General features: G+C 55.7%; 1 protein-coding gene across 4 annotated transcripts in view; it reads left to right on the top strand.

The window, feature by feature from the left end:
• IGSF9B (immunoglobulin superfamily member 9B) overlaps window positions 1-18,532 on the top strand; it is a 57,655-nt gene that overhangs the window by 12,034 nt on the left and 27,089 nt on the right. For 3 of the 4 annotated variants that reach the window (XM_036014703.1, XM_036014705.1, XM_036014704.1), the window contains exons 3-15: window positions 679-825; window positions 5,937-6,088; window positions 6,373-6,490; window positions 7,679-7,820; window positions 8,155-8,300; window positions 10,902-11,044; window positions 11,329-11,469; window positions 11,554-11,670; window positions 11,947-12,097; window positions 13,222-13,345; window positions 15,626-15,801; window positions 16,998-17,224; window positions 17,985-18,069. In XM_036014703.1, coding sequence (XP_035870596.1) covers window positions 679-825; window positions 5,937-6,088; window positions 6,373-6,490; window positions 7,679-7,820; window positions 8,155-8,300; window positions 10,902-11,044; window positions 11,329-11,469; window positions 11,554-11,670; window positions 11,947-12,097; window positions 13,222-13,345; window positions 15,626-15,801; window positions 16,998-17,224; window positions 17,985-18,069 — 1,869 coding nt within the window. The remainder of the gene's footprint in view (window positions 1-678; window positions 826-5,936; window positions 6,089-6,372; window positions 6,491-7,678; window positions 7,821-8,154; window positions 8,301-10,901; window positions 11,045-11,328; window positions 11,470-11,553; window positions 11,671-11,946; window positions 12,098-13,221; window positions 13,346-15,625; window positions 15,802-16,997; window positions 17,225-17,984; window positions 18,070-18,532) is intronic. The other variant, XM_028528048.2, reaches the window with a different exon arrangement.

The raw sequence follows: 18,532 nt of genomic DNA, 5'->3' as shown, positions 1-18,532 counted from the left end.
GAGGTAAGGAGGCTGGCCAGGAGCCTCTGCTCTGCTGGCTGGCCCTTTCCTCATTCTCAGGCTTATGGGCCTCATGCCCTTGCTCCCTGGGTGCGCTGGGCTCTGGCTAGATGAACAGCAACTGTGGCACTGGTGTCAGAGCTGGGAACAGATCCTGGCACCCTGGTCTCCAACCTGCCTTCCCTCTGCCAGACAGAAGGGGTGTGGGGCCTGGCTCGGAAAGGGGTGTTACTCCATGGGAATGGGAGTGCTCTGGGGGTTGCTCTAGATCCCCCAACTTCCTTCCCTCCCTCCCTCCCTCGTTCCCCCTCTCACCCTCCCTCTTTCCCCTCAGCTCTGTATCCCTTTCCTTTGTCCCAAGAGATCTCCTAAAGGAAGGGAGTGTTCTAAGGGACTGTGGCTCTTCTCAGCACCAGGCACAGAGTTGCCGTTGCAGCTGGGATGGGGCCTGCAGAGGATGGAGGGCTAGGGAGGGCTTGTGGCTCCATGGCTAAGGCTTTATGCCTTTTAGCTTTGCCACCTGCAGCCAGAGGTTGGTGCCAGCTGTTATTTTGGGTCCCTGCCATGGGAAATGGTCTGCAGGCGGCAATGGGCCATTTGCCTTCATCCCGAGGGCGGGTGGGGGGGGTGTTGAGTGTTGGCTGCAGCACTGGGGCTCTTGTCTGCTCTGTCCCCCAGGCCGAGCGAGTCTTCATGATAAAGCATCACTGCGGCTGGAGCAGGTTCGCTCTGAGGACCAGGGCTGGTACGAGTGCAAAGTGCTCATGCTGGACCAGCAGTATGACACCTTTCACAATGGCAGCTGGGTCCACCTCACCATCAATGGTGAGTACCAGCCTCCTTCCCCGGGAGGGGGCAGCAGCCCAGGAAGCCTGCTCTCTGAGGTGTGGTCTAGGGGACGCCTCTCTTTGCACGGCACCCCATCCCCACTCTACGTCCCTGCTGCAGAGAGGAGCCTTGGAATGCTGGGCTCCCCACGCTGTGCCCCCTGAGCTGCCCCTAGGGCCTCTGAGGTCAGTGCAGTGCCTGGGAAGAGCAGCTCCCCGAGCACGAGGCGGTGCTTGCTGTGGGCGGTGGTGTCAGAGCTCCATATGGGGAGGCAAGGATCTGGTTCTTGAGAGCAGGAGTGTCAAGGGTTCGTGGAGGCCAAAGCCGCAACTGCTGGCATCACTTCCCGACCTGGGAGAGATCTGCTGGCCCGGGACGTGCCTCCCCACCCTCTAGTGGGATTTTCAGAGTCCGCTGTGACAGCCTTCCTTCTCAGGGTGACGTTTGGGTTCCTCATTAAGTGTATTCATTTGCGTAACATGTACTGAGGGTCTGCAGTGCGCCAAGCCTTGCACCAGATGGTGGGAAGACGATGCTGAGCAAACCTGGACTCAGTCCCTGCCTATACTGGTACACTGATCAATTGGATGAATCCTGAGAAGAGTAACAGTTTTAATGGCTACCAGTTATTTATAGCTCACGTTAAATGAGTTGTGCTGTGTGCAGTGCATTTCAAGCGTTCGGGCAAGGAAGCCCTATGTGGGCAGAAGCCCCAGGGTGTGTGCTGGTTCCGGTGTTGGCCTAGGCTGGGGGCCTGGGTCTTCCTGGATGGGAGTCCCCCTCATGTCACTGGCCATCCTGGCATGGGAGGGGAGCCTCTGGGGAAGCCAGGAGAAGCTGGAGCTGTGGAGAAAATTTGAAGGAGAGTGATCCCTGTTGTGTAGGGAAAGCAGGCTTTTTCTGTTTTGTTTTTCTGGCTAGACCCTTATTCTTTTTTATTCAGTTTATTACAAGATGTATCCAGCCACCTCTGTGTTGCAGACCTAGGCTAGTTACTGAGGCTTCAGCAGCGTGTATGCTTTGGAAGTGCACACACAGCTTGGGTCCATCCGGTTTTGATGTCTGTGATGGTAGATACTGTGCTTGGGAGAGAGAAGCTGGTGTTGCTCCGGGCTTGGATGCTGCTCTCAGTATTGATCTGCCCTGAAGGATGGCTCTGTCTGCCCTGCCTTGCAGGGCTGGGTCATTCCTCTCAGGGCTTGGGTCAGACCATCCTCCTTCTGGCTTGAGAACCCATCCAGGGTGCTGGAGGTACAGAGAATTTTAGCCAGAGTGCTGACCTCTGGGAAAAGCAAACTCAGAGACGCAGCCCTTGGTTGGGGTTGGTCCAGGCTGCTTGACCCATTAGATGCAGTTGGCTCTTGTCAGCCAGTCCCAAGAGGCTGATGGGAGGCTCATTTTAAACCTTGGGTGGGCTGTCCCCAGCACCCGGCAAGCTTTGAGTCACCTCCTTTTGATGCCAGCTGTTGTATGTGCTGGGAATGAAAACTCGTCTTAATATTAGCCCAAGCAAAACATAATTAGGAAGGTAAATCTGCTGCTAAAAGCTTCACTGACTGAACACTGAGCCAGAAGTCCCCACGCTGCTTTCTTTCTTTCTCATGCCCTTTCCTAAGCTAGGCTGGAATCTCAAAGTGCCTCCTCCTGTTCCTTTCGCATCATCCTGCTAGTGTTGGTTTCAGCAACTTGAGAGACTAGGCATTCAGCAGACGCCCACGTGACAGGAAGTAGACTGTAGTGTGGAAGTGTGTGTTCTAGTACGTCTCTGTCTTAGTTTGCACGAGTGGGAGTTGATTCTCTGGGGATTCCTAGTTGCTCAGAGTGGAATTGGCGTGGAATTGGCATGGAATAGATCCTGAATCCATGTCATGAATCCTTGGCATGTTCGCCCTATGACCTTGGGATTTACCTCCCTAAGCTTCAGTTTTCTCCATTACCAAAAACAATGCCTATGTGCAAAGCCATTGTGAGGATTAAGGGTGAGAAAGTGTCTTGCCCAGGTCTGAAATGTTCATTACATGTGGGTATGTATGTGTAAGATGCTGGCCATCTTCCTCGTCAAGAGAAAAAACATGAAGTTGGATGCCAGTGTATCCACAGGGATGTGGTAACACAGCAGGTGCTTCAGGCTGAAAGACGAAGAGGATTGTCATAGCCTGAAAGTCTTGGCGAGGAGGCCACCAATAATCAGCCACTCAAAACACGTTCTTGACTGTCCACTCTGGCCAGTGCTGGGGGTACAGCAGTGGGCAGTCAAGTCCAGAGACAGTGGCCCTGTGGGCTTTGGGGGCACAGGGCGAGGGAGAGCTTCTCTGACCAGGGAGGAGGAGTCGGCCAGGGGCAGGGCTGGGAGGTGGGGAAGAGTATTCCAGGTGGAGGGAACAGCATACCTGGAAGCCCAGAGGAAGGAGAGCTGGTACACGCGGGGAACGCAGGAGGGTGGCTTATGTGGACGGGTTAGGCAGAACAGCTAAGAATGTGCACCACCTGTTTCAGGTTTTAGACCCAGGGCTTCTCACAAAGCACTTTGCCCTTACCAAGGAGCCTGCCTGCCAGACAGGCAGGGCAGCACAGCCACCTTGCCAAATGAGGGGGAGATCTTTCTCCTTTTGTTCTCCTCTCCCTGCCCCCAAGTTCGGGGCTTCCTTCCAGCTTAAATGTTCTCCTTGCTGAAGGAGAGAGCCTGGAACACTAACATCCATTGCTTCCGACCGTGCCTGTTTAATGTCAGGCATTTTCTGACTGGGATCACCTTTGAAAAATGAAAGGCCAGTGAAAAATTAGAATTACAAATTGTCTCATTCTCTTGATGTGTTTTCTTGAAGATCAGTTGTGTGGAAACAGACCAAATTATTTCTTTATCACATATAAAATACCTGAAAAGCCCAAGCAAGCCTCACTCTAGGTTGGTGAATTCCACAGCAGAGAGGCCAGCCTATCTCTAACGTGCACTATTAATTATAGGGCACTTGTAAAAAAGAATTAAGACTGGAAATGCAGCTGGCAAGCTAACCCCTAATTCAGTAAATAATCCAGAGTCAAACCATTATTTTCCTGAAAACTTGAACATGTTCAAAGCACTTTCTTGATTAGCACCTAAATAATAAAGTAATTATGTAATTTGCAATTAATTTGTCACTTCAGGACATAATTTAATTTATTATCTTTCCTTTAAGTTTAGTACCAGAGGTAACAGAGGCTGTGGCTGTGCTGACTGTGTTGTTGGGGGGGCAGGAGTGGCTGTGAGGGGGCTCTGTTGGGGAGGAGAGCACATTTCTGGGCAGGGGGAGAGGCCCGGAAGTTAGGGTTACAAGATCGCTTTGCAAGGATGTGGATGATTTTGGCCATTTTTTCTGTGTGTGTGTGTATTAGACATTGGATCAGAATTGGCGGCCTTGAGGATGTCTGTTGTGTGTGATGGAGTGTGCTGTTTAGTCCATTCAACACCCACTCTCCCAGTGTCCCCATGTGCCCACACTGAGCTGAGGGTTTGGAAGGTCATGGAAGAAAATGGTCTTACCACATTCATGCTCATAAGGAGTTTTATGTGTTTGCATTTGTGTTGGTTTGTAGGTGTGTGTGTGAGTGTGCCTTCATTCATTCATTGTCCATTCATTCATTGATCCATTCAGTAGATGTTTGTTGAGGGCTCCATTACACACCAGGAACTATGCTAAAAGCTGGGCATGCAGTGGGGTTTGTGGAAAAGATCTCTGTTCTTAAGGAGAGTTGGTGATAAATGCTTTGAAGACAATCAAACAGTCTAAGGGGACGGATAACACTGGAAGTGCCGTCTCAGATTCAGATTGGCTGACCAGGCAAGGCAGACATGCCATCTTAGCAAAGACTTGTGTGACTGAAGGAGGGAGGTCTTTATATCAAGCTCCAAGCAGAGAGGGAAGCAAATGTGAGGACCCCGAGGTTGGATGCTCTTGGCATGCTCAAGAAAGACCAAGAAGGCAGTGTGGTCAGGGCACAGTGAAGGGCAAAATCTGGTAGATGAGACTGGCAGAGGGGCAGAAGATGCTCTCACTGGTTCTCGGGGCAGGGCTGTCTGGAGAGGAGAGACCCTGAGGAAAGCTTCCCACGATGCTCCAGAGGCTTCTGGGGAGATGCCAGTGATGATGGCACTGGCAAAATACGTAACACGTTGCACGCTTATGTTGTACAAGATCCTGTTTACACACTGCAGCTCATTCATTCCTCACGGCAGTTCCGGAGGGTGGGGGTTTAGATAAAGCCCAGAGAGGCTGAGTCACTTGCTCAGGGTTGCACAACGGGTGCCAGGTGCTGAGCTTCGGATGCCTGGAGATGAGCTCAGAGTGCACTGTGGACCCGCAGGGCAGTGCGTAGAAGTGGGGCCCCTCCTTGTCATTTCAGAAGACTGAAGAGCTGATGGTCCAAGGCATCAAGATTGACCATATTTCCTCGGCAAGCAGCTTGGAGGACATGAGACCAAGTATCTTAAAAGCTGACTATTCAAGAGGATGAAATTTTAGTTAAATCTCCAATCTAGGTGGTGGTGGAGGGGGACAACCTTGCGCAATTAGAGTAGCAGTAAGCAGCAAGCAGCCTGGCAGAGAGATGAAGGCAGAGAGCCTAGGTGGAGGCAGATGGCAAAGGCCCCGGATGCCAGAGCCTGGCCAAGCTGGGTTAAGGAAGTAGAGCTGATATGGATGCCCATGAGGACAAAGATGGAAGGATGATGGAGCAGCCTGTGGAGCTGGTAGCAGATGCAGGCTCTATGGAAGCCAGGGAGAGCTGTCTTGTCTGCCCCCTCGTCTTGGTGCTGTGCTCAGTGCTTCCCTATAGGTGCTCAGCAAACATGCATCTCTTGGGAATTTGACGATTGCAATGGATAGTATTTAGAATTTGGACGCTGCCAGACTGCCTTTGAATTCCAGGTCTGCTCTCCCTGTGTGAGATTCATGGGCAGAGTATTGTACCTGTCTCCACCTTCCTTCCTTCATCCTTATGCTTCGGAGAGGGTCATGCAGGAGCCTGTGAGGACCATAAAGATCACACGGGCGTGGTGCCTGGGGCAGGCGGGCATGGCGCGTGGCAGCAGCCCACAATTCCCACTCTGAGCCTTTGTGGTCTCTTTGCAGCTCCTCCCACCTTTACAGAAACACCCCCCCAGTACATCGAGGCCAAGGAGGGTGGCAGCGTTACCATGACCTGCACAGCCTTTGGGAACCCCAAGCCTATTGTCACCTGGCTCAAGGAGGGGACACTCCTAGGTGCTAGTGGGAAATACCAGGTACGTATGGGTCTTTGTTGGGGCCACTTCACTCCCTCTGCCTTCCTTGGCCCCTTCTTGCTCACCACAGCTGTCTGCACATGACCAGTGACACTGTGCAAGGGCACAGAGGAGGAAGAAACAGCAGGCAGACTGTCTGGGGTCTGTGTGGATGGAGGGAAATGGCAAGTGAGGCACCTGCCTGCGTAGCTCTGAGGTGCATGAAGCTGAGGCCACCTCCTCCTGAGGGTGGTGTTGGCTTGGCCCCAGAGTGGGTGCTGAGCTCTGTCTCTCCTTGGCCCCAGGTGAGTGATGGGAGCCTGACGGTGACATCGGTCAGCCGGGAGGACAGAGGTGCCTACACCTGCCGTGCATACAGCATTCAAGGGGAGGCTGTCCATACCACCCACCTGCTTGTCCAAGGTGACACTAATTCCTCTGACTTCTCTGTGCCCCAAGCCCTTTTTAGGGACTTGCAGCCCAGCAGAGCTGCCGTGGGTGCCCCCAGTCCGTGGCTGGCACTGCTGGGGGCAGGTAGAAGTGGGCAGCCCAAATATCATGGTCTTCACAGTGGGAGCTCCCGTAGTGGCCCGCTGTGGCTGTCACACCAACGGCATGAGGCCCCATGTTGAGGGGTTCTGACTTCTGTATCTGTCCAGGTAGCGCTGGCATTCGGCAGAGCTGGGGTCCACATGACCAGCACCTGGCAGTGCCAGTCTGCCCTGCTTGGGGCCCCAGGATGCCTAGAAGGGGGAGTGGCGTCTGGGCGGCAGGGTCTGTTCTCTGCTGAGCCCGTCCGCCTGCTCTGCCTCCCACTCACTGCCTGCTGGGGGAGCTGGTGAGGGTGGTGGTGGTGGCGGCTGGGGCTGCTGGGACTGCTGAGTGAGGCACATGCTCTTCCTGTCTTTTGATGTGGAGCGTGAGTGGCGGCAGTTTGGGGGAGAGCTGCCCTCTGTCAGGAGGGAGCCAGCCAGGTGGCAGCTGCAGCCTGTCTGGAAAGCTAGTGCCAGGGACTGCTGTAATTCTACTCTCCCTCAGCTCTGCTCTCCCCTGCCCCTCTCCCTGCGCTGCCCTCTTAACCTCTGCCTGGTGAGAAGCACAGGCCTCTTACTTCTCTAGGGGCAACACTGGTCCTTGCTCTGAAGGAGTGGCCTTTTACCCTGCCGGGTGCCTCCTGCTCAGGGCTCTGTTGAAGAGAAGGATGGGCAGTCAGGACTCTGTGTGTATGTGCACACACGCGTGTGCGTGTGTTGGGGTGTTAGGTGGCTGGTTTGGGGAGCCAGGACTTATAGAGGAGTTAGGCATGGGGGCAGGGTGCAGGTGTACGCCTAGGTGTCTACAGCTGGCTCAAGGGGGCGGGCACACGTGGCCACAGCTAGCACGTCTGCATCTCTGGGACCTATAGGGAGAATAAGAACTGGAGCCCTGACAGCAGCTGGAAGCGTTTCCATGACAACCGCCTGGGGTTGTGCTGCTGACTCCGTGGCCAGTGCTGTCCCGCTCTCCCTCCAGGATTCAGAGCACCCTTCCTGAGGCGTCTCAGAGCTTCCTGGGAGGCCTTGTTCTCCCTGCCCCTCTAGGTGAGGTCATGTTTGTTTCCTGTGTCCCCAGGGCCGCCCTTCATAGTGTCCCCTCCTGAGAACATCACTGTCAACATATCCCAGGATGCTCTGCTTACCTGCCGGGCAGAAGCGTATCCCGGCAACCTCACTTACACCTGGTACTGGCAGGATGAGAATGTCTACTTTCAGAAGTGAGCAACCTACCCTGAGCTGTGATTGGGGGGCGGGATGCAGCCAGGTGTGCAGGGGCAAGGCCTCTGGGCCGGGGCTGCTGCAGGCTGCCTTGGGCTCTGGTACTTGGACACAGGGTGGTCGGTCCACAGTGCCACTTGTGAGGGTCGGTGTCTGCATGGAGGGGCCAGGAGAGGGGTCCTGGGAGTGCGAGGGCCTGTGGGTCTCTGCTCAGGCGTGGGGGTGAAGGATTGAAGGTGCCACCTTGCTCTGGGGTTCCATGGAAGAGCTTCTTTGCTCCCCTTGCTCACCTGCCAACGCCCTCCCCTCCATGTCTCCTTGCTGCCTCAACAGTGACCTGAAGCTGAGAGTGAGGATCCTGATCGACGGGACCCTGATCATCTTCCGGGTGAAGCCTGAGGATGCTGGGAAGTACACCTGCGTCCCTAGCAACAGTCTGGGGCGCTCACCGTCGGCCTCAGCCTACCTGACTGTGCAGTGTGAGTAGGGTCAAGGGAGCGCCTCGGTGGGTGGGGGCTTCAGCAGGTCCAGGCTGGAGGCTGGAGGGCAGCCTCCTTTCAGGGAGCGGGTAGAGGCGTGGCTGGGCCTGGGAGCTGGGCAGCCCAAGAAGAGGCCCATACCTGGGCTGGTCAGCTGAGGTGAGCTGGCCCTTGTTGGTCTCCTGTGGGCCATGTGCTAGCTAACTCATGCCATCAGCCAGGCGTAGGTGGGATTCAGGGACCGGCAGACCTGAACAATTGCCCTTGCACTGAGTGTTAGCCAACACCTGTCAGAGCCTTGAATGAGAGGCTCACTGGTGCTCTTTTCTCAGGTATCTGAGGGAGTGTAACTTGAACCTGTGTAGGGTTAGATTTCCAGGCAGTTCTCCACCTTCCTGCATCCGCATCCCAGACGGTGTGAGGGGCGAGGGAGAGGGGGATGAAACCCCCTTCTGGGGTGACTTGATCCAATTCCACCAACACCTAGCTCCCTCTTAGCTTCCTCGCCTCCCTCCTCCAGGAGGCCAGAGTTCCAGCTGAACAAGATGCTCCTCCTGCCCGAACAATGGACAGCTTTTGTGTGAGCACAACCATTCAGTTTGCTAATCTTGAGTACTTCAGCGCGGTCATTGCTTCCCCACCCTCCAGCAAGCTGATCTTTGTGAGAGAGAAGGATGAGTAATGAGGATTAATTTCTTCCCTTTGATTTGCTGATGGCCCTGTCACTCAGGCAACAAAGGCCCCAGGTTGTTGCTGTAGGTGACAGGCTCTCCATCACTGAAGGAGCCTGTAGGAGAACTGCTCACCTGAGGCGAGCAGTGGTGGGGTGAGGAGGGTGACAGTTTGTAGTCGTGGCTGCGGTTAGCACTTGAACTGGGGACAAGTAGGAGAGCCACTGGGGACCCCAGGGGGCGGGTGCCTCTCCGACCCCCTCACAGAGCTGGGTGTTTGCACTGTCTGCATTGAATTGGTGTAGAGGTGGAGCGCAGCTGGACCCGAGCTGGAGCTCCGAATGTCTCGTTCTTATTGTTTTCTTCTCTATGCCATGACGTTGCCGTTTGGGGCAAAGGCATCATTTCCCCACTTCTGTTATCAGCAAATTGCAAGGATTTCCAGCATGCTATGTTATGAGTCCCACCTTTTTAAGAACTGTGAGGTCCAAGAAAAGCTTTGTGACCCAGGACTTCAGGTCTGTCCCACCCAGACCTGCAGCGGGAAAAAGCAAGTCAAGAACCTTTTTGTAAGTGACTTACCATGTGCCCCAAGCTGTGCTGGGTGCAAAAGAGTGAAGGGGAGGAAGGACTCCTCGTGGAACAGCACCATGGCTGGTGTCTGCCACCTGTGCAAGAAGGTGGCGGTGGCAGTGGCAGAGGAGAACAGTGGGTAGTCTTCAGAAGAGTGGCAAACCTTGCCAGGAGTAAGCCCCATCCTTGGGGCTCTGGGCCGTGTCCCACTGAGAGGAGGGTGTGGTTTCCTTTTCCCTCCAGCCCTCACCCACTCCCACTTGTCCTTTCCTACCTCCTTCCTGCCTTCAGAGAGAATCCTGGGGGGTGAGATTTTCAGGTGGGTGAGACAAGGATCTTTATTTCTGTGAAAAAGCAGTGTTCAGAGTATTTCCCATTCACAAACCCTTTGAGAACCTTAGAGAGAAAAAAAAAACCTCTACCATACAAAAGTAGGAAGCTATGTCTAAATATATAACTCGGCCTGGTATTTATGTAATGCTGTTCTCTGAAGAGCTCCAAATGCTTAAAAGATCCCGGCTCATTCATCCTCGCCGCCTCCCTGGAAGTTCTGGATCTTTCTTCCTGGTAGCCCTTGGGGGAATGGCGGAGAGCTGAAAGGTGATGACTCACCCGGCGGAGAGGACGTGCGGCTCTCGCTGCGGTCCCAGGACCTGTCATTTCTTCTGAGGCTGAGCCTGACGCAGCATTCCAGCTGCACAGAGGGGAAACTGAGGCCTGGGAGGTGGGGCACCCAGCAGAACAGACAGGAGAAGAAGACCCACCTGAGCTTATTTATGCCTCTGCCCACCTCCTGCATAGGACTGCCACTCCCCTGTGGCTTAGGTTGTGGAGAGGGAGGAGCTGGCTTGGTGATAAGGCCTTGGGACCTGGAGCAGGTGGGGGAGGGTGTGGTCAGATGTTGACTCTGAGATTGGGAGTGGGGGCCGGGGGTGGTCCACTGGGGAAATGGACAGGAGAGCTCCTGCCAGCAGCAATGTTCAGAGTTGAGGCATTTGAGGAGTACTTCAGACCAGGGCAGGCTAACGCGTGCCTTCGAGTGCCTCTGAGCATTCAAAACAGAAGTGCTTAAGAATACCGTAGGCCTCACACACAAAAGAAGTCTGCAGCCTGTGCCAGGCTGGCTCCGTGCGGCCTCAGGGCTGTAAGCCCAGGAGGACTGGGGCTAGTTTATCCTTCTCCGTGAGGGGCCCAGCACTCAGCACCGGGCTGCCCGTCAGTGTTTGCTGGGTGGGTGGAGCGTGTGGAAGGCTGGACTTTGGGGGTGCTGTGATGGCCTGGCCCCCTGCCTGGAGTTCTTCCTTCTTGATGCCCCTTGCATCTCTCTTCTCTCCCACCCCACTCCACCCCTCTGCAGACCCAGCCCGTGTCCTCAACATGCCCCCCGTAATCTACGTGCCCGTGGGGATCCATGGCTATATCCGCTGCCCTGTGGATGCAGAGCCACCGGCCACTGTGGTCAAGTGGAACAAGGATGGCCGCCCCCTGCAGGTTGAGAAGGTACTAGAGGGACGCATGTGGGGCCCCAGTGAGACACACCCTCCCGACACTGAGGTGCTGCCTCTCTGGGCCTGGCTTCCCAGCGGGAACTTTCTTCTCCCCACCAAAAACTCTGGGAAGGCACACAGCTGCTTCTCACAGGGGCCTGCAAGCCGGCAGGCCAGTGGGACACCCCGCCCCTGGGGCAGCTGGTGGGCCCACCCAGCCCAGCCCTGGTCCCGGTGTGGGGGGACCAGGTATGTACCCCTGACCCTGGCTCCCCACTCTGCTGCCTACTCCGGCAGAACCTAGGTTGGACCTTGATGGAGGACGGCTCCATCAGAATCGAGGAGGCCACAGAAGAGGCTCTTGGCACGTACACCTGTGTGCCTTACAATACCTTGGGGACCATGGGCCAGTCTGCTCCCGCGAGGCTAGTCCTGAAGGTGAGGCCCAGGACTGCCAGTGGCCTCCGAGCGGGCGGGTGCCCCAAAATGCCCACCCTCATGGCCTTGTGGTGCTCTCCCTAGGACCCCCCATATTTTACGGTGCTACCGGGCTGGGAGTACAGGCAGGAGGCTGGCCGGGAGCTTCTCATCCCCTGTGCAGCCGCAGGGGACCCCTTCCCTGTCATCAAGTGGAGAAAGGTACCTCTGGGTTCTGGAGCTCTGGGAAACGTGGTGGAGGGGAAGGGCCCAGTAGCGGCCCTGTTCTGATGGTCCAGGTGCTGAGGAGCCAGGGTGATGTCCCAGTGGGCTTCCTGGAAGAGGGGCGCAGAGGGGTATGGGCCCAGTGCTCAGGCATCGACCTCTGTGTCCCCTCCTCCGGCCCCTGAGGTGTTGGTGGCTTCTCTTCTCCCCTGTCCGACCCGGCTCCTCCTCTGTACCCTATCCTGCCTCCTCTTTGCCCCCTTGTTGGCCAAGGTAGGGAAGCCTAGCAGAAGCAAGCACAACGCCCTGCCCAGTGGAAGCCTCCAGTTCCGAGCCCTGAGTAAAGAGGACCACGGGGAATGGGAATGCATTGCCACCAATGTGGTCACCAGCATCACTGCCAGTACCCACCTGACCGTCATCGGTATGGGGCCAAGGCGGGCAGGTGGGCGGGGGTCTGGGTGCCAGGGACTGTGGGTGGCTGTCCCCAGGCGGCCCACCTGGGACTGGGAGCCTCTCACAGGTGGCCCTAGCCTTCTGTGGACTCTGTGTAAGGGAGATGACATGGGGCCTTTACTGGGGAGGTCTTTTCCTTATGGGGACAGGCAGAATGCACCTGGCAACCCCCTGACTCAGAAGTGAGACACCGGCGTGGCCAGTAGCAGCTGCTCGGAGCTCTGAGGCCAGGACCTAGTGTGGAGGCTGGAAGGCCTGGCATGGGGGAAGTGGGAGCAGGGAGGTGCTAAGGCCCACTGGCTGGGCCTGGCCCAGAGGAGGGGGCTGTTGTTCCTGATTCCTGGAGCACCACCAGGCATTCTGCTGCCACTTACCTGCTTGAGGTGTATGTCCCAGCACCTCAGTGTGTGCCATTTTTTCTGCTCTTCATGGAGGAGACAGCTACAGTTGTAGCAACAGCCCACACTGTGGAGCCTTTGCCACCAGTTTTAGGCTCCGTACCAAGAGGTGCCTCATTGTGTACAACTTGGGAGATGGGAGCTGTGACGGCCCCAGTGCACATTCATGGAAAGTGGGGCCACCGGGGATGACGCACCTTGCCTGGCACCACGTCCCTGGGGAGTGGTGGGCTGCATCTCAAGCTCCAGTGGAAGTTGTCAGCTGCCATGCTGTGCCGCCCCTGGTGCCCACAGTTGGCTAGTGTGGCCGTCTCTGGAGGCTGGGGCTTTGTAGGAGGGGGGCTTTCTGGCTTTGCCTGTGACCTTCAGGGCGAGTGTTTCTGTGCCTGGCAGTGAGCGCAGGACTTTGTTCCAGGGTGGCTGAGGGGTCCGGTTTCCCTTTGGCCCATGGTCCCAGGGCTCGTGCCCTCTCCTGCTGGACAGACTAGACTGCTTGGTGGGCTGGGTGTCCCCCTGTCCTCCTGCCCAGGGGGCCAGGGTGCCAGCTCCTCAGAGTGCTCCCCATCCTCAGTCACTCTACATGTGATACCGCTTTTGCTATTGATGCAGCGAGGTTACGGGTGCCCAGCTCAGTGGGCTCAGCTCTGTGCTGTTGCGAGACCGCAGTGGACTTAGTTCTCCACTTGGTCTCCAGGCACCAGCCCCCATGCCCCAGGCAGTGTCCGGGTCCAGGTCTCCATGACAACTGCCAACGTGTCCTGGGAGCCAGGCTATGATGGAGGATTCGAGCAGACATTCTCAGTTTGGTACGGACCTCTGTGAGTCAGCCCCGCATGCTTTGCTCTCTGCTTCTCCCTCCCCATCCCCACTCCACTCCCTCCCTGGGGTGGGTGGAGGTCATGAGAAGGCTATGGTCCTTCACCAGACTGCCAGATGACGAGGTGTGTTGACACAGTGACCACAGCCCTGTGCGGGACGGGTATGTCTACGGGACTCTGGGCGTTCCTGTATTCCCGGCCCTGAAGGTTTGGGGAGCTGATCTGGGCTGTAGCCCGAGGTGTCCCTTGCCCTCTGCTGCTTTCTCCCAGCTTATCTCCCTGCGTACTGTGCGTCCGTGGTTCATTCTCTCTGTCCTCTGGAGTCTGGAAGAGACTTCTCATCTTCAAGGGCATGTGGAGCAGCCCAGACAGAAGTGTAAAGGCTGATTTTCATTTTGCCCCTCCCTAGTGGTTCCAAAGACCAGCGTGAAGGGCCGCTCACCTCCCTGGCCGGGGCTTCAGCACCCATACTTTCTCTTTAGGACCATTCTGTTGTGTTTATATCTCTGTTATTAAGTTAGCCAGATGCAGTGGTGTGACGTCTTTGCCCAAACCGTGGGGTAGATAGAGATCTCAAAGCTGCATGAATTGGGCTGAGGAGCTGAGGTACAGAAAAGAGGGAGAGAGAAGTCCCAGCTGACCCCCTTCTCATCACCTTTGGGTTTCCCTGTCCCCACACTGCTATCCTGAGCCAAGGACTAGCCACCCAGGTCACGGGGTTATCCCTGGGCGGGGAGGAAGAGCCCCCCACACTTCTTCCTTGAGGAAGAGGAGACCAGGCTTGTCTGGGTGGGTGTTCCCTGCCAGGCTCCACCAGGGCCTGGGGGAGGAAGCCTCATTCTCCAGAGGAAATTGCCTGCAGATTCAGGGAGAGCCCTGGATGCACTTCTCAACATTGAGGGAAGCCGAGAGGGAGCCCACTCTCTTTCCCTCCCTGGTGAAGTGGCGTGTGTTTCCTAGACTTTGCCTGTCTTAGGCATGTCGGCTGCTGGAGAGGCAGACTGGTCCTGGGTGGTGGGCGTGGGGCTTGCAGCAGAGCACCCCCCACTCCAGTCCTACACAGGCCACATAGGGGCGGAGGCGGGCGCTCCTGACCCTGTTGCGTGGCCACTGCAGCGTCATGGCACTTGCTGGGCAGCTCCCCGGCCAGGGCTGCGTTTGGCAGGGCCGAGTCACCTTTGGGGGTGCCCATTGGAAGGTCTGGGCATAAATAGGGCTCCCCTCACTGCTTGTGGCTTGCTCCATGCTGCTGCTCACCTGTGTTGCTTTTTACACTTTGCTCACTTGCTTTGGTGCCTGGGTGGGGAAGGGTGGGTGTAAAGGTGGAGAAGTTTTCACCCACCCTTACCTTGTTCTTTCTGATTGCCTCTAACTCTCTGTGTACTTACTGACTGAGATATTGGGAGCGAGCTTTTTTTTTTTTCTTTTACCTTACTTTCTGCTGCCTCAGCTTCAACTCCTGGGCTTATATGGTATGGAGACTTTAACCTAAAGGGGAAATTGTGGGCATACCCTAAATTGTAGCTCAGAACTGAGAGAGGGCTGTGTAGCGTCTCAGTCCACGGGATGATGGCTCCTCCCAGTGGTGGTGCTGGGCACTGCACCTGTGGGACTGCTGGCTTCATGGCAGATGGCACTAGGTGTACTGTGGAGATAGAGTATCAGTGCCCTCCACAAACTGTGTGAGCTCCCCCTTTGCTGTGATTTCTAACCTGTGAGGCCTTAGGAATCCTGGTCCCGACTGTGGGGAGGCCCCAGGTCATTCTTGTCATACACCCAGACCTCCCCATCTGACACAAAACTGGCTGGCCTGAGGGAGTCCTCTCTGCTGCTACAGCCCCACTTTTGGCTGCCCCTGGGACGGGGGCTGCTGAGGTGGTCTGGGTTCCTTCCTCAGTCCTGCCGCTGCCAGGCTCATCTTTGCTTCTGTACTGTGGCACCCGCTTTGTGTCCAGTGTCCTGTCTGCACTGTCCCAAAGCAGAGCCACTCTCAGGGTTGGAGCCAGGGCACGGGTATCCCAAGACACAATTGGACCAGTGTATTGAGCATTACTGGCACCTGAGTGTCCCTTTTGGAAGAGGAGGTAGCAGCCGTGGCCAGGGACCTGGCTTACCCCGAGTTGGGTAGGGCACCCCTCCTTGGCTATTACCTGTTCCTGGGGCCCAAGAGGCCTGGGCCCATTGACAGCCGCCTTGGGGAGGCCTGTGCACGCTCCCTTGTGTCTCCAGTGTGACCCACCCCACCCCATCGTCTTGGGTCTCCTCTCTTCCTTCGGCCAGGATGAAGCGGGCACAGTTCGGACCCCACGACTGGCTGTCTCTGTCAGTGCCTCCAGGACCCAGCTGGCTGCTGGTGGACGCCCTGGAGCCTGAGACAGCATATCAGTTCAGCGTCCTGGCACAGAACAAGCTGGGAACCAGCGCCTTCAGTGAGGTGGTCACTGTGAACACTTTAGGTGAGGGCACTTCCCGGGGAACCCGGGGATGTAGAGACGGCGATGGCAGGTTCCGGAAGCTAATGTTTCCGCGCCTGCTGCATGCGAGGGACCTGGCTGAGTGCTCTGTGTAGTCCTGTCACTGATCTCCCAAGAAGGGTCTGTTATACCAGTCTGCAAGGCTTGTCTGGTCCCACATCAGAGTGTTTTGGGCCAGATTCCTGTTGCATCCTTAGATGGACAGAAGAGGTTTTGAGTTGTGTCCTGGTCCGGCCACATGTTTGCATCTTCATGTGGCTTCAGAGGGGAGATTGGGAATACTGCTTTTCCTATACGTCTGCCAGTACTTTCCTCTGGCTCCCGGCCTCAGTCGGTGACAATCGTGTGGCTGACTCTTCCTTCCTGGATCTAGTAGCTCACTCTGTCCCACCTGGAGCCAGAGAGTGTAGCTAGGAACAGGTGGCCCCACTCCAGCCCGCTTCACTGCCCCCAAGGGGGCAGCAGGACCTCCCCTTGCTGGGCCTTGACTTCCCACCTGGGACAGGGAGGAAATGGGAAGTGTAAACAGAATATGTGGGAAGATATTCCTACTTCTTTGGGAAGGGAACAGAGGATATGTTTTGTAGTATTTTTGTAAAGATACCATTTTATTAAAAAGATAATTACATTGAATTCTTCCCTCTAGTTGTCATTTTTAAAATAGATTTTAAAAATTTATTTTTAGAGAGAGGGGAAGGGAAGGAGAAAGAGAGGGAGAGAAATATCAATATGTGGTTGCCTCTTACACGCCCCCTACTGGGGACCTGGCCCTCAATCCAGGCATGTGCTCTGACTGGGAATTGAACCTGTGACTCTTTGGTTCATAGCCCGCACTCAATCCACTGAGCTACACCAGCCAAAGCTACTTCTCATTTTTTATCTTTATTTTTTCTGAGGCACTTGATCCCTTCCCAGGAGACTTTTAGAAGGATTCTGAGAGCAGGAACACGAAGCTCTGGGCCCACTTGCTGTGCCCCTTTCCTTTGGCTTGGTGGGGGGTGGTGTTTCTGAGGCACCGTTGTCCCTGAAATGATGCATGCACTGGCATGTGCCGTGTGACCATCACATGGGGCTATGGCATCCAGAGACCCATGCTGAGCCAGAAGACAGCATGGGCAGTGAGGACGCGTGGCCTCAGTGCTCCTGCACCGTCTCCCCTCTCTCTCTGCCTGCTGCAGCATCCCCCATCACTACTCCAGAACCCCTGGTGCTGGTTACCCCACCACGGTGCCTCACAGCCAATCGGACCCAGCAGGGCGTGCTCCTGTCCTGGCTCCCTCCTGCCAACCACAGCTTTCCCATTGACCGCTACGTCATGGAGTTCCGTGTCGGAGAGCGCTGGGAGATGTTAGATGATGCCATCCCAGGCACTGATGTAGAATTCTTTGCCAAGGATCTGTCACAGGTGAGAATTTAGCTGCGCCCTTCTTCTATTTCCCCAGTCCTCGAAGTGACAGAACTCTTTCTAGAGTCACTGGAAGTGTTGAATGACCCAACTCAGGTGTGTGAGGTGTGGCCACACCCTAGTGAACCCCAGCCCTGTCCATGTGTCCTCCCAGGCCTGCGGCCAAGGTCCCACAGATCCAGGGCCGGTCGGGGTGGTGGGGAGTGTGTCTCTGACACAAGCTAGGGTAGGTCGGGGCGGGGGCCCAGGATGTGCCACCAGACACTGACCTTGGCTCTGTGCTCTGGGCCTAACGGCAATGGACACAGGTGTCACAGGAGGACGTCTTCTGGCTTCTCCCCGTAATAGTGCAGAGCCTGGGAGAAGACCGTATTTTTTTCCAGCGGATCTTCTCCAAACTTTGATGCCTGTCTGGTTGGAGAGAGGAAGCAGCTCATGTCATTCTTTCTGTCTTCCTTCCCTGAGCACTCCTTTAGTGCTGGAACTGGCCCGAGGTGACTCTGGAGAGCCCCAGCTCTCCTTTCTGTGACCTCGCCTCAGATCAGCCACGGTCAGAGCAGCTACAGCATAGCGATTGGCAGATGCTGCAAGTCAGGGCTTTTTAAAACTTGAGAGTTGGTTGTTAAGCATTCGCAGTAGCCAGGGCTTTGGGTGCAGAGTTTGATGACACACCATTTGCAGGGTCCGTGGCAGTGGGTCTGTGGCGGTCAGTGGCCGTCTCAGGTCCCTCGGCTGACAGGTATTGTCCCTGGGGCTGTAGGACACCTGGTATGAGTTCCGGGTTTTGGCCGTCATGCAGGATCTGATCAGCGAGCCCAGCAACATCGCCGGAGTCTCCAGCACAGGTACCCACATGGGGGGTCCCTTTGGGAAATAGCTAACATGGGAAGAGAGCCAGAGTTAGAAACAGTGGAGAGCTCTGGTGGGAATTGCATGAGTTGGAGCATTTCTTAACCTTGTCAGACCCATGCTTCTGCTCCCATGATGGGTGGGGTTTCTCTAGCTCAAGAGCTGCATTAATGAAAGTTTCTACAAGATAGCCATAGAGAGGGAGTCAGCTAATCTTCTCATTACCATGGTCAGAAAGAACTTGGTTCAAGTTATTTTTCTGTGAAATCTATTTCCTCCACTGTGATCCTCTGTAGTGGGGGTGGGGCAATGAATCGGTCAGAGCTGAGACAACAGTCAGCAGGTGCCCACTGAATGCCTGTTATAAGGCTGCTTTGTAATTATGATGGTTTTATTTGGAAAATTGCCATTTGGTGTTGCTTCCCTTCACTCCTTCCTCTCCCTAGATTTTTTTCCGGC

Source organism: Phyllostomus discolor, chromosome 13 (genome assembly GCF_004126475.2).
Source record: "Phyllostomus discolor isolate MPI-MPIP mPhyDis1 chromosome 13, mPhyDis1.pri.v3, whole genome shotgun sequence".
Taxonomy (NCBI): Eukaryota; Metazoa; Chordata; class Mammalia; order Chiroptera; family Phyllostomidae; genus Phyllostomus; species Phyllostomus discolor.
The sequence above is the reverse complement of the archived record's forward strand: the minus strand, read 5'-3'. Positions and strand labels throughout refer to the sequence as shown.